At 41.0% G+C, this 14,416-nt stretch overlaps 1 protein-coding gene across 3 annotated transcripts; it reads right to left on the reverse strand.

Moving 5' to 3' along the window:
- Positions 1-1,001: 1,001 nt before the first annotated feature.
- Positions 1,002-12,494, reverse strand: LOC310958298 (serine/threonine-protein kinase OSR1-like). 3 transcript variants are annotated; one of them, XM_083929192.1, is made up of 17 exons: positions 12,306-12,494; positions 11,032-11,144; positions 9,114-9,222; positions 8,458-8,599; positions 7,578-7,633; positions 6,884-6,993; positions 6,653-6,754; positions 6,347-6,480; positions 6,172-6,220; positions 6,004-6,069; positions 5,758-5,880; positions 5,296-5,331; positions 4,997-5,146; positions 4,436-4,541; positions 3,703-3,771; positions 1,288-1,352; positions 1,002-1,157 (listed from the first exon to the last, which is right to left on the reverse strand). In XM_083929192.1, exons 1-17 carry the CDS (start codon positions 12,373-12,375, stop codon positions 1,083-1,085), a joined length of 1,575 nt encoding a protein of 524 aa, XP_083785318.1. In that variant the 5' UTR covers positions 12,376-12,494; the 3' UTR covers positions 1,002-1,082. The 3 variants fall into 3 exon arrangements, with proteins under 3 accessions (XP_083785318.1, XP_083785319.1, XP_083785317.1); XM_083929193.1 differs by having other exon boundaries at positions 12,313-12,411; XM_083929191.1 differs by having other exon boundaries at positions 6,653-6,993.
- Positions 12,495-14,416: the final 1,922 nt, after the last annotated feature.

A 14,416-nucleotide genomic window follows, 5' to 3' on the forward strand; every position in this document is an offset into this window, starting at 1 on the left:
AAACTGCCTGTTTGGCTGGTGGACTTCATGAACTCTTTCTGAGGTACAAGCACAGAAAGTGGATTTATTCAACCCAAGAGAAATCATATTAACAACCAGTGGTCACACACGGTGAAAACAAAACACCTATTGCATAGTACAAGAATATTAGGCAGGTCTCAATCTGTGAAAATAATCCTGTCTTTGAATACCTCGGGGAAACGCCATCTGACAAGGTGTTGGAACTGCAGCTGCGGGACAGAGCAGCTACAGTTGGTTTGTGTTTATTTGAAGGTTTCAGCAGTGCAGTCAGAGCCTAAACTCTTTGGTTATGTTTGGACAAAACCACCACACCACACACCTTGGGGTGCCTTATACAGGAATCGGGTAAGTTTCTTTATATTCTACGTAAAATGTCCATCTGAATTTACAGAATTAGAAAACTAAAACTATGCTACGGTGTGTTTCTAAGTTATTTTTATTGGTTTTAACAGAGGTTTTCTTGGATTTATTGGATAGGTGTACGTGAAATACACCTAAACTTTCACCAAACACACTGGTAAAATCTATACTTTGACTTACTAAGGCTGAATTTACACTTTTTCATTTCAGTGTAGCATAAAGTGCCAAATAAAGGGTGGCACGACACTCTTGTGAGTTTTGTGGCACAGTTGATTTTTTTTTTTTTTTAAAGAAAAAGAAAAAAGGCAATCATTTCCAGTACTGGCAGGAGATGGTTTGGATTGTGCTTATGTATGAAGAGGAAGAAAGAAAGAAAGGAAATTAGGAGTTGATATAGTTGATTGCATCTCTTCTCCCATTTACTGTATAAGCGCACTGTAAACGTTTCAAGTGTGATTCCTGTGATGAACTGAGCCTCTTCTCAATGTGGTCCTCATGCATCCACCCTGCAGTAGTGTCACACTCCTGCCAGCTTCCTGTCCCCTCCTCATCACCACCACCATCATCATCATCATCATCATCCTCCTCCTCCTCCTCCTCCTCCTCCCCCTCTCTTTGGCAGCTGTGGTTTCTTGGAGTTGACTACAATGCAGCTGTGCAATACCATTAGTTTCTGTCCTCTGTTGACGGCTCTACCTGACTTAACTGATGCTGAGTTGCGCAAATCCAATGAGTTTGATATCATCAGGAATTTCAGACTCCTCCACGCCCGATGCCTGGAAGAGAGGGAACAACATTATAAACTGTCCTGTTTTTAAACCTATGAAAACAATAATTCAACAATAAGTGATAATAAACACCTACAAGAGTATATGTTGTCATTAATGATTCTGTTTGTGTACTTACCAATTTAAAAGTCACATTTTTGTGACTAATAGGATCATCCACTATCTTTTGCAGATTGGCAGCGACTACACAAGATAAAAGGAAGAGAGGTGTCAGACGACCGGCTGATAATGGAAGAACAGACGTTTCCATCATGATCCCAGGTGAAAACGGGGAATGCACACTAAAAAATCATACACCAGCTCTATCACATTTACTGCAAATCACATGATCTCACCAAAATATTTTTAAACATCCTGTTACTCTCAATTAGGGATTGATTGATATGGATCTTCTAGGGCCGATGCCGATTTTTTTAAGCCAATATTTGGAGCCGATAGGACTTTTGCTCCCTCAATTTACGTCATAAAACTTACACAGTGACGAAAACAAATGTTACGAGTCTCAATTTTAAAAAAAAGAAGGAACATTTATTGAATTTAAAAAAGGCGTCTTCAGCAACAAGAAGCTGCCTGTGGGCGCCTGTCTGTAAACAACATCAGGGAAAAACTATCAGCGAACGCAGTAGCACGCATCTGCCGATGCTGATACACCTAAAAAATGCAAATATCACTACTCTCAATTACCCTAAATTACTACATGACTATGTATATATATGTGTGTGTGTGTGTGTGTGTGTGTGTGTGCGTGTGTGTGTGTGTGTGTGTGTCAGGTACTTTGTCGACCTACTGTTAAACTGTACATCCAGAATACCACTTATGTGACTTAAAAAAAATATCAATTATTTTTGCTTAATGTCCTCAACACGTTAACCCTTCTTCTGTGTTGTGTGAATTGTCAATGTCTCACAGGAACTTTATTTCCCCCACCCCATGTCAGCGGTTCTCACACTACTGCAGCTCTAGTTAGGGCCTAAAGATTAAAAAACTGAATGTGATGCTGACCTGAATATCAGCCAAAACAACCTGAACACGTGTGTGTAAAATGTGGATTCTTCTTATACATGTGTTATACAGCTAAAATTTACCCCAAGGAAAACTGATGTGTACAAAATTCATGCAGGCTATTGCAGAAATATCATAATGTTAATATGTTTACCCAGTTATCCCTTTTACAGTTTTTCTCAGTTGCTTTGGTAAATCTTTTCAGATCAGAATTGAAATTCTCAAAACCACTTAAATTTTGATATCATTGTGTCACCTGTGCACATCAAAAAAACACTTTCTTATTTCTTTGAACAAGTTGCAACTGCTTTGGTACATCCATGCAAATGATTATGTACAATTCTCTGCTGTTTCCTTCATTACCAGTTGCTTCTGTCATATTGATCGAAATGTACTATAAGGGTTTCTGTTGAATAGTCTCACCCACACGTAGTTCACCACAGAAGTCTTTACATGCAAAATGGTTGAGCAAGTTGTCATAATATGTCGAGCGTATTTCTATACATTTGCATTAGACTTTTTTTCTTAATCTGTCCTGAATTGGTCAATTGCTCTCAGGTGAATCTAGACTTTTTCCAACAAAGGGGAAATGTGTGGATGCGAGTTTGTGGCTCAACAGACAGGAACGTCAGGAGGTGTAGGAAGACTGCGGTGTAAATCCTACAGCACTGCATGTACAGTTGTCCCTGAGGAGATTCTCCTATATTCACATTTCTACTTTTATTTTTTGGTTTTGTCTTTGTGCTGTGCAGTGCTGTCTTTTCCGTTCTGTCACCAAATAACAGTACAAACATCTTGTCCAGTCTCTTGCATCAATCTTCCACACCCACTAAGTTGTAACTCACAATTTACAAAATTGTCATCAGAACTTTAGCCATAGTTCACATCAGAACACCCCTCCAGCACACACTGTTATATTGACAACATGACTGAGCAATGTGACTGTCTTATACGCACACAAGAACACAAGGACTTGTCATTATGATGCACGGACATGTTTACTGACACAGATATTTGCTTTTGAGAGATGAACTAAGGATTTTGAGCAAGAGACTGGCTTCTGCAGGTAATTCATGGTAATTTCCTATTTTAGAAATGCACTTACTCTTTTGCAAATGTCAAGGGGGATTCGAGAAAAATGTAACAAAGCAACTGAGAAAAACTGTAAACCAGGAACTGTCACCGAGTATGCAACAGAAAAATGATGCCAAGCTCTTTTTTTTTCTTTTTTACACAGGCGTTAAACACTGAATGGGGTGAAATTACCCTCTAGTAAAACAGGAAGGTAAGACACGCTTTGCCTTATTTCTACTGATTCCAGTACAGCATTAATAGTTAACTTACTGAGATCTACCCCAACAAACATCATGAATATGCATCAGATGCTACTGTGTGATGTCAGTAACTAAACCCAAAGTATATTGAGGTGATGAAAACAATGGTGTGAAGCTTCTTGCATGAAAAGTTTGTTTACTTTCAACTGACTTGACACTGATAATATCCATCATACAGCACTTTATCTCTTACTTACCAATGACTAAGTCCCTCCCATCGACCAGACCTGCTGAGACCAACTCCTGAGACACTCCATCAGCAGAATCTGAGGGCAGCAATGGAAAGGAGGAACCGAAGACTTAGACTGGACCGCAAATGTGTCAGACGCGTTTTTTTCCCTTGCTCTCATTTTAATCTTTGCAGATGTCTTCACGGGCTCCAGGCTTGTCCAGCTACATCTCAACCGCCGGCCTTATTTTTTTAATGTGAGGTAAATACTCAATAAAACACTACTACTAGATTTCCACCATTCTTTTATAATTATATTCATTCAACTTTAGCTGCAATAAAATGGTAAAACAAATGCAAATTGAGATTCTTTATTTTTCGTATTATGTGACCTTGATCTTTTGTGAAATCCTTATTTTAGCGTTTAAAAAAGTCGTATACAAATAAAGTTTTATTTGCCCCACCTTTCATCTGCACACACTATGACACACAATTAGCTATTACTAGCCAGCTGATAAATGTCACAGCATAGGATATCACAATACTATCGCTGTAAATGCACCAGATGTACAACTAATGGTGTGTTACATCTGTAAACGCCGATCCCAAGCTGATCTGGCAGAATAAACACATGTAGTAACCAGCCAACACAGTTCAGTGTCACATGAACTCTGGCTTCACACAATCTAGCGTGACTTTTGCTGTGTAGACTAGGGGGTTAGAACGTGATAAAAGAAAAAAAGCTAGTGGATGCATCCTACCTCTGCCGGACATGAACTCGAATCGGATGTCATTAAGTTCCTTCTTGAGATTCCTCAGTCTCAGAACGAGGCTGATGGGAACACTGGCATTGGCTGCAGCTGGGTCCTGCACACAGCACAACAGTAAATATTTACTGTGCAGCACTTCTGGTTAAAAGGAGGTAAAATATTTGACAACACTGATGATACAAGGTTACTTATGTGCAGGTAAAGTCACCCAGTTGTGGTTGTTTTGGTTCAAGATATATTACATTTTAATTTAAATCTCTTTACAGTGCCAAATCATAACAAATGTTATCTCAGGACACTTTACAGAGTAGGTAAAGACCACAAGCTATAACTTTCTATTTACATTCTGCATTAACAGGAGGCCCAATTATACATATATCCCCAAGATGAGACTGGTTTATCTGGTCCATTGAGGACGTAGGAAGACTGTACTGAAGTCAGCCGCAGTAGTGCTATGGGTAACACTTTTTATAATTTTTTCAACACTAGGCCAGAGGTCATGGTTCATAATGGTTTCATAGAGCCTGCCCTTACATAGGAATGTGTCTCTACCTGAGCAGCGGGTGCATGTGAAGGGCTCGCTGTTTGAGTGGGAGCCTGTGGCGGAGCATCTTCTCCTGTCTGACCCACATTCGCAGGGCTCTCACGTGCAGCACCGGGTGGCTGCAGATGTTGTGTAGAGCCATCTGCTGGTGGGAATAGCTAAGAGACACAGTTTCAAATAAATCAGTGGGCATTTTCAGTTTTGCATGAATGGAAAAAGGACACACAGGACAGTCATGCAGATCGCTGTGTCAAGCCATTACAATAAATCAAGATTTCCAGGTCATGTCCACTACAAATGGACTCACCTCCATGTTCTGGGACCCGTCCTTCACTCTGGGGGACTGCAGAATGGACATGACAGATTATCAAGATTAAAAACATGCAGTTCTCCTGTCATCCCCCCCAATGTATGGAGTATTGTACGATTGAAGGAATTTCACACAAAGTGAGTTAACACAGAGAGTGAAATCCCAAACCAAGACATGAATTGAGCATGAGAATTGTGAGCACATGTAGGAGAATAATTGAAGCTGCAGCTGTCTGTTCTAGTTAATCTCAATTCTCCAGATCTTGATATAGCCCTGGCATCTGGTACATCTTAGTTGATTTACCTGAGTAACCTGAACTTGAACTAAACTAACACTGAGGCCAAAACACAGCACACTTCAGTTCGGCTAAGAAATGTTCAGTCCAGCTGCACCATCTGCTGGCTATAAGGATGAAACCCAGTCTAGTGGCCTCAGAGAGACATGCATGCAGAGTCTCACCCGCAGAGCTGCCACAGCGGCTTTGCCCTCCTCACTCTCCTCATCCAGCTCATCGTCGCTCCACTCCCAACCACCGTCCTCCGTCTTGTGGAGACGGCCACTCGAGCCGGGCACACGGCGTACCTGCACAATGCATTAAAAAAAAGGTGTGACACTTAATATTGATACGTCAGACTCCTCTTTCTGGTTAATCCTTGCCAGCACGCATTAGACAGAAAACTGTATTATTAGTAATGACGATCAAACCTTTTTGGATCGCTCTGTTATTGTTGGACCTTTGTGCAGAAGCCTCTCCTGCAAATACTCGTTGTTCTGTAACAAAAAGAAAAACATTTCTTACAGGATTTATACAGATTCTCTCTGAAACACCACAAATATTTCACTTTATTTTAACAATAGTAGTGTAAGGCTCACTTTGGCTTTTGTGAAGAATTTATGCTTCAGCAGCTCGGCTGCAGTTGGCCTAAACAAGAAAGAGACACAAGACTCTCCGTTACACAACTGGGGAATCTTGTGGAAATGAAGAAAATGAAGCAGAACTTTAATCTGCCATGAAGCAACAAAAAAGAGGGTTTGAGGACCAGCTGACCTCTTTTCTGGATCTTTCTGTAAACACAGGGAGAGCATCTTCCTGAAGGACTTGCCATACTTCTTCACCATTTCCTTGTCTGTGATGCCGGTCTCCAGACAGGGAGGGTCATTCTGCAAAGTCAGCATAAGCACCTACAGAAAAGAAAAAATCAGCTTTACAACTCAATCAAACTCTTCAGAATTAAAGACATCACCATCAGCATAAAGAAAATAACTTTTGAGTTAATCAGCATGCAAAACTGAATGTGCCATGTCCCCAAAGAGACAGGAGATGCCTTACTGATGTGCACACACACACAGTTACCTTCATTGGTGGGTATTTGTGATATGGTGCAGCCCCAGTGGCCAGTTCAATGGCTGTTATCCCGAAACTCCAGATATCGGCTTTGAAATCATAGCCACGGACCTGCGGATCAAAAACAAAACCATTTGAACAAAGCGCTCCAGTCTTCCTTTTATCGCAGAGTTGGCAAGAGGCATTACTGAGATAAAACAGCCAAAAAGAAAGAAGCCATCTACAAAGCAAGCTTCCTACCTGCTCCATGACCTCAGGTGCCATCCAGCACGGCGTCCCCACAAATGTCTTCCGAACCTTGTTCCTAGTCATGTCTCCTCCTGCTGCTAGAAAGGCACTCACACCAAAGTCTGGGGAGTGTGTGATTTGTAATGTATGAAGAAACAAGAGAAAACCTAACTTAAATCACTGAAATATTTAGACAAACTAATCTCATACATCACTGTATATAAAGATGGACGACATGTCTCTACTTGCTCCCACTGTACAAAAGTGAAGCCATCATGTAATTTTGGAACCATAGTCTCCACGGTAGTGATCAGGCAGCGGAGCCTCAGTATCGAAGTCCCGCCCAAGCCAATCGCAGCTGTCAATCATGACCTTTCACCCTGTTTTTATAGCACGAAATAACTAAATAAAACTAAACGTATCAGAAAAATTAACACTTGAACAAACATGCATGCAATAAGAACTACTTAAAACCATCTTTGGGGGGAAATTAATTTGAACATTTCCTGGATTTTGTTTGGCTCATGTCCCACCCGCTAACATGAAGACCACCAGGGGGCAATCGAGACGTTGAGGAGCTGTCATATCGTCCATCTTTATAAACAGTCTATGCTCTAAACAGAAACTGTGAGAGGGATGTAAAACTGTAACCAAGCAGAAAGGCTGAAAATGTGTTAAACCACAATAGAAACAGAGGAAACAGTACCAGCAATTTGCACTGAGCCATCGTCTCCAAGAAGAATATTTCCAGCTTTTAGATCCCTGTGCATGAAGAGGAGGAGGAATAGAACATGAAAAACAATTAAGATGTCACAAGTCAGCGGGTGTACCAACAGAGGAGTGGTTAGGCTGTGCACACTGTCTCTGCAAATGAACAAACTTTACTCTGGCACACAAACAAGTCAAGGCTGCACCTTTGGTCTGCCTCATTTTAATCCACTTGATTTCTGTTTGCATACAACGGGTGCAAACTATGCACAAAGAACAGGAGTGGATTAACCTGGCTGGCCTCAAACGCCTCCCTCCCCCTCTCCGCATCCCGATTAAGTGAGTTAGCCTCAGCATCTGAGCTCAATCAGCAGCTGCTTTCTCAGTCCGTCTACTGAAATACTGTAGACCGTCATATACATTTGAATTATCAGCTAATCAAATGATTTCTCTATTGGACTTTTCCAATGAGATAAATCAAGATAGTACATAAAAAAATAAACCATCTTTCAAAAGGAGGGTCAGTTTTCAAAGTCATAATCTCTGTTTGTAAGAAGACATGAGCCGGTTAATTTGAAACAATTACACTTGTCATTCAACGAGACACTAAGGGTATTAAGAGGGCTTACTTCTCAGCGTTGGGACACAGAGTTCCTCCCACTCTTATGTCAAACAAACCCCTTCAATTATGCATTTTCAGTGTATTAAATATTGAAGGAGTGGGGTTTAGTTCAAACCACACGCTCATATGCTGAGATGAAATGCTCAGAGGGAGCGGAGACGGGACTGCGCGTTGGGACGTCCTGATACCAGGAACACAGTGTACAGCGATATCAAGGCTTTGCCCTGCAGCCCGGTGACACATCATTAGAGCTCACCGATGAATCTGCCCGTTTTTGTGAAGATACTCCAGCCCCTCCAAGACTTCTTTCAGAATGGAGGCGATGCTAGCCTCATCCAACACTCCGGTCCTGTGCTCACCACGAGAGATGATATGCTTGATGATGTCCAACACTGAGCCTGAGAGAGAGAGAGGCAGAGGCTTATCACAAGACATGCTGACAGTACATGGAGGGATTCTCCAGTTTGGCATGTTGTTAAAGGCACACTCTTAGCTGTTTCCTGCTTCTTAACTGAACACTCAAAACACAGCCGGCCAACAGCAGCACAAGACCTCCTGTAACTCTGGAAGAGGTGCTTAAGAATAAACATGGTCCCTCCCACATCAATCAAGTGATGTAGCATGTTGCAGTAAGGCTGCATTCACATAGCCTCCTTGCGTTTTCGACGGACTGCCTAATCTAGTGTGAATGCCCACTACGGCTGCCGAATGAAATTTGGTTTAATAAGTATAATGAAAAGAAAATAACACCAGTGTAGTCTGCTACAGGGCTTCCTGGTGACTTCATCCCAAACCTCAGTCAAAGTTCAAGCCAAGGTTTATTTAAGATTAAGTTAAGGAGGTATGACAAAAGAGTCAAGCCAAAGTCAAGGTGAAGATAAGAGTTAGCCAAGTTAACGTTACAGTACTTACCACCACTGAGCAGCTTCATCACCAGCCACAGTTCATCCTTTACCACAAAGGAGGTATAATAAGACACAATGTTTGGGTGGTGGCACTGGCTCATAGCCTGGATCTCTTTCTACAAAGAAAAATGAGATTCAAGGTCACTTATATTACACTTTCAGTTACAGAAGGGCCTCAGAGGCCTTTACAAAGGTTCATCCAGTTAAATGGATTGGGTGCCCAGCACACCGGTCAAATTACAGTAAACCGCACTTCACCGTTTGAGGGTCGTAGTAGCTAACAGAGCAATATGGAGAGAGATAGAAAGAGATGTGTGTTTGGACATTGGCAATAACTTTGTTTTAATTTCCAAAACAATGATGCTGAGGTTTAATTGATTCATCACTTCCTCATCGTCATCCTCCTCCTGAGTTCCCATTTCCAATCGAATGGCTCACACCCTAATCACATTCAAACAGTTACACCTTCACAGCTAATTAATGAACTTTGTCACACTTGTGCCTGGATTAACTTAGCAGTGTGAGCACACATACGAGCTGAAACACATTGAAGGACGGGCCGGCCTACTGAGCTGTGAGCGAAACTACGTAAACACTGGCTTTGTCCACAACTTTTGAGTAAAAGGTAGCTCTGTGTATTTTGTCCCTTTTTGTATATTTAATGATTATTGTATTGAATGTATTTCTCATGTCACAGAAACCAGAGAATGAACCTTGGGTTTTGGATGTTTTACAGTCTGCGTGTCTGATGTTGATGAAGTGTGTAGGACACTGACCTAAAGCTCATCAAGGGCTGCAACTGACAAATACTGTCGTTACTTGTTAGTTACAGTTACTTGTCCAGTCTATAAAATGTCAGAATAAAGTGAAAAATGTCAATCTGTGTTTCCCAAAGTGCAAGATGACGTCCTCTAATGTCTTGTTTTGTTCACAACTCAAAGATTTTTAGTTAACTGTCATGAGTCCTATTCAGACAGGATTAGGTTGACGTGGGGATGTGGGGTGAAATACAACTTCCCTCAGGACATCTGTAATATAAATGGGCAAGAAATCCCTGTATTCTAGCAGAAGTGGGAGTGGTTACTCAATTTATGCACTGTCGTCAACTCCCCGTCGCCATGCGCGTGCTACGTTGCTTCCTGATATCACGAAACTAACTTAACACGAAACTAGGAAAAAAATCGATTATCCAAAAAAAGTGATAAGAGTGCTCCTTCAAGCGCCTCCATGCTCAAAAAAATGTGGAAACTACATATTAACAGGAAATGACAGAATAGATACATTAATTTTACAGAGGGTCGCATTCAGGCGGGATTTGTTTTAGCTGAGGTATTTCTTTCTGGACCGTTTTACAGAAGGTAAAACTCGCTGTAAAATTTACTGACATTCTCCGGAATAATGACTGACATGGCGCAATCGGACGGGACTAAAACCCTCTGCTAAAAAATGACCTTACTCCACTTCCCGACATGAAACTAATCCCGTCTGAAGAGGGAGGAGGAGGGGAAGGAAAGAACCCAGAAAATATTCACATTAGAGAAGCTGAAATCTGAGAAATTTGACTTATTTCTCTTAAAGTGATTATCGAAATAGTTGGCAATTAATTTAATAGTTGACAACTAAACGATTAATCGCTGCAGCTCTACCTCATCTAATCGGAGTAACTGTATTTACAATTGAACATCAAAAGTAAAATAATGTTTAGAAAACATGTTGAAACACATGTTGCACAAATTCATTCACATTAAATTTGTCTTTCTGGTGCGTCTTATGATTTCACTCAGCGTTTGTTCTCAGTGGTTAGTGGTATCACGCTTTTGATCTGTTCTAGACTGACCTCAACAGCCGACACCACTCCCATCAAACCTGACACAAAGAACATCTGGACTACAGATACCGGCCCACACATTGCTACAGTTTCTTACCAGGAGCTCATCCATGCTCGTCTGACACTTCTCCAGGTTGATGCGTTTGATGGCCACCTTCTCCTTTCTCGGCTTGCAGTACGCTGCCTGGACAACTGCAGTGGCTCCGCTCCCTGAGAACAAGATTAAAGAAACCATCATACTGTATTAAGCCATAGAGCCTTTGACTTTTTAAAGCAAGCTCAGCTAATTATCTTGTGTGCAATGTGATGAGGTGCTAAATGTGAGTAGAAAGTATTTGGAGCTGCAGTAGCTCAGTACATAGGAGACATGGCTTGGGAACCGAAGGGTCGCCGGTTGAAATCCTCTAGCTACTAATGGATGGTGACGATGACGGATACAGACTTTGATTGAGATGATTTTTGGAGCAGATACGACTTTTTCTCTCTCAATTTACATCATAAAAAATTACACAATGATGATAACAAATTTGACAAATCTCAATTTTGAAAAAAGGAACATTTATTGAACGTAAAAGGCGTCCCCAGCAACACGAGGCTGCCTGTGGATGCTTGTCAGTAAATAATACTGGGGGAAAACTAAATCGGCGAACACAGCAGCCTGCATCGGCCGATACGATACACCTGAAAAACGCAAATATCAGCCGATACGATACACCTGAAAAACGCAAATATCAGCCGATACGATACACCTGAAAAACGCAAATATCGGCTGATACCGATACACCTGAAAAGCGCAAATATCGGTCGATTATATCGTCTGACCGATGTATTGGTCTATCACTAATATTAATAATAATAATAATGATAATATTGACTTATATTCAGGACACAATGAAAGGTCCACAGTACAATAAAAAAGTAGCACAATAAATACAAAAATGGTACATTTAATGTAACACAATTTAGTGTGTTACAATAGTGTAATATACAGCATGAATCTGTCCAACACTTTTGTTCCAAGTCATCAGTCACGTTACCTGGACGAAAGCATGAATATCTCATGTATAATCCGTGTGATACCTTCAGGAAAAGAGCACCACCCTCTTTCAACTGACACATCTTCACGCACTATTACAGGCTAACTTGGCTAGCCGTTTAGCTTAGCTTCAGCCATCTCACTATTATAGCTCAACAACTAGCAGGAACCTAATTATTTAATTTGGCCTAAGCTGGAGGGAACAGTCTGTAGAGCTGTTAACTTTCCTGCCAGTGTAGCTACGGGTTAAAACTGGCCTTGTATTAGCTACAGACATGCAATGCTAGGTGGCTAGTTGAGAGAGGGGAGGCTAGGATGCTAACGTTAGCACTCACCTATCACCTCATTGAGTTCGTAGTCGTCCCTTTCGATGGACCAGGATAGAGAGGACTGGTCATCTGCCATGGTGTCGTTGTTGTGTAAACAATGCTTCTAAACAATAATGGTGATATTAGAGTCGCTGTCTGGATGTAATATCTTTGTTTGATTAATCCATTCAGCTCCGGTTGATGCTGCTGCTGCTGTTCCGCTGACAAACTCCTGACGCTCCTGTCAACACAACCTTACGCGCTGACGCACACAAGCTGACGCAGCCATGACGTAGGCGGAACAGGAACGTCGCCATCTTGAGTGTGGCAAGATTATTATTTTTAATATAAATATTACTTTTCTTACATGTTCCAGAGTTTAGTTCAGTCATTTTATGAAAAAATGTTGAACTAGATAATAGTGGAAAGTTTCTAAAAATAAAAAAGAAGACCCTAATATACCCTATTCCTTATTTTTCTCAGGTGAATAGGGGGGAAAATAACCTTCAAAAATCACCATGGAAATTACTGACTTAATAACTTACATCAAGACAAACAATAAATGTATTACAAGTTTTTTGAAATTGTTTGTAAACACGAGCAAACGGGGCATAATGTAATTACGTATGTGCTAATTTTCATAAATACCACAACAGATCTAAACATTTGGTATGAACCAGTGAAAATGTCTGTTTAAATTTTGTTGACATATTACAGTAAAAGACTTAATGTTAAGGTCTGAATGAACCGATTTAGTCTACATGAGCATTAATAAATGGAGGCAGGAAGAAGTACTTGGGTCCATACCTCTGATAACGTTTTAAAAACTAGAAGAGTCACAGTAAAACTCTTTTAGCTTCATTCACCACGGAGCAGCTTTCCTATTCTGACTCCGCCTCTGACACTGTGTCTAGTTATCTTTATACATCCTCGGGTTATCCCCTAGGGCAGGGGTCTGCAACTTTTACTATCAAAAGAGCCATTTTCCCCCTGTTCCACCAAATAAAATGTGTCCTGAAACGCACAGCTTATAACGTTTTATATATAGTTACATGATATATACAAAAAACTATAGTTTTTATACTTTTAAAAGTCAGAATTAGCCCACTTGGTATCAGAGTGACCACTTTCTAAGCCTGAGGCTTTTCACGTAAAAAAGCCTTATAGTTAGGCCTTGCAGCTGGTCAGGGAAAGACTGCTTGCTTAAAACGCTTAAGGGTTTTTTGTGTGTTTGTTTTAGTTTTTGAGCCGAGTAAGTGGAATCTGACAGGGGAAAGTAAATATGTAACTCTCTCCTGCATGCCTCATCAGAGCCAGGAGAGATGCTTGAGCTCCCAGATGAAGATCAAATCAAATCTTTATTTAAATGGCACTTTTCATACGTTTTACAGCAGCACAAAGTGCCTTAGAGAAAATCAGGTAGAAGATGTAATGCATGAAATGTGAAACCAAGATAAAACTGCATGTGTGATGGAAATTACAATTAACATGTTTTGGGTTTTAAAACATAGGACAAAACACTTTCCTTATCTCCTTGTGATGCAGACGTTTTCTTTATCTTTGCATACAATGTACAGTCCTGTATAACACGTGAAGATACTTCCCTTTATCCTGTGATACAAGTTGGAATGAAATTCATAATAATTATGACTCAAAGCACAGGACAGGTCGGCCTTGTGTTCTGTAAACACTGTGCAAGCCGGGCTTCTTTGTACTATCTGTATTTAAAACTCTACAGAAGCCTGACCATGGGGGCACTGTTGAAAACAGGAGGCGTTTGTGCAGACGTTTGGAAGAGGGCTTTCCTTGCAAGGAAATGATTTGGAATAAACTCACATGGAGAAAGCCGATCTTATTGTTTCTTCATCTTTCTTGATTGACCCTTATTTACTTATCTTCCCCAACACACATGTAAGCTCATTAAAACACACACACAGAGTAAAGACGACTCTGCACTCTGTCTCCCTGAACCTCGTGGGTTTTTGGAAGTGGTCGGCCATTGCCCGGAAGCTCTCCCCCTGGTGCTGCATTAAAGCTCACTCATCCTGATGCTGACAGTGCGCCGAGGGTAAGCCGGGCCTGAAAGGGAAGTGCTGAGAGCCACAGAGCCCCAGTGCACCAGTGGCTGCAGTGCTATT

This window comes from Echiichthys vipera, assembly GCF_963691815.1.
Source record: "Echiichthys vipera genome assembly, chromosome: 15".
Classification (NCBI taxonomy): domain Eukaryota; kingdom Metazoa; phylum Chordata; class Actinopteri; order Perciformes; family Trachinidae; genus Echiichthys; species Echiichthys vipera.

Excerpts from the sequence above, each read along its gene's own strand:
- LOC310958298 (XM_083929191.1), bottom strand. The coding sequence starts at position 12,375 with ATGGCAGATGACCAGTCCTCTCTATCCTGGTCCATCGAAAGGGACGAC. Across the intron at positions 6,994-7,577 it reads TGGCTCAGTGCAAATTGCTG|ACTTTGGTGTGAGTGCCTTT; the intron begins GTACTGTTTCCT and ends CACACTCCCCAG. Across the intron at positions 1,158-1,287 it reads AAAATGTGACTTTTAAATTG|GCATCGGGCGTGGAGGAGTC; the intron begins GTAAGTACACAA and ends CCTCTCTTCCAG.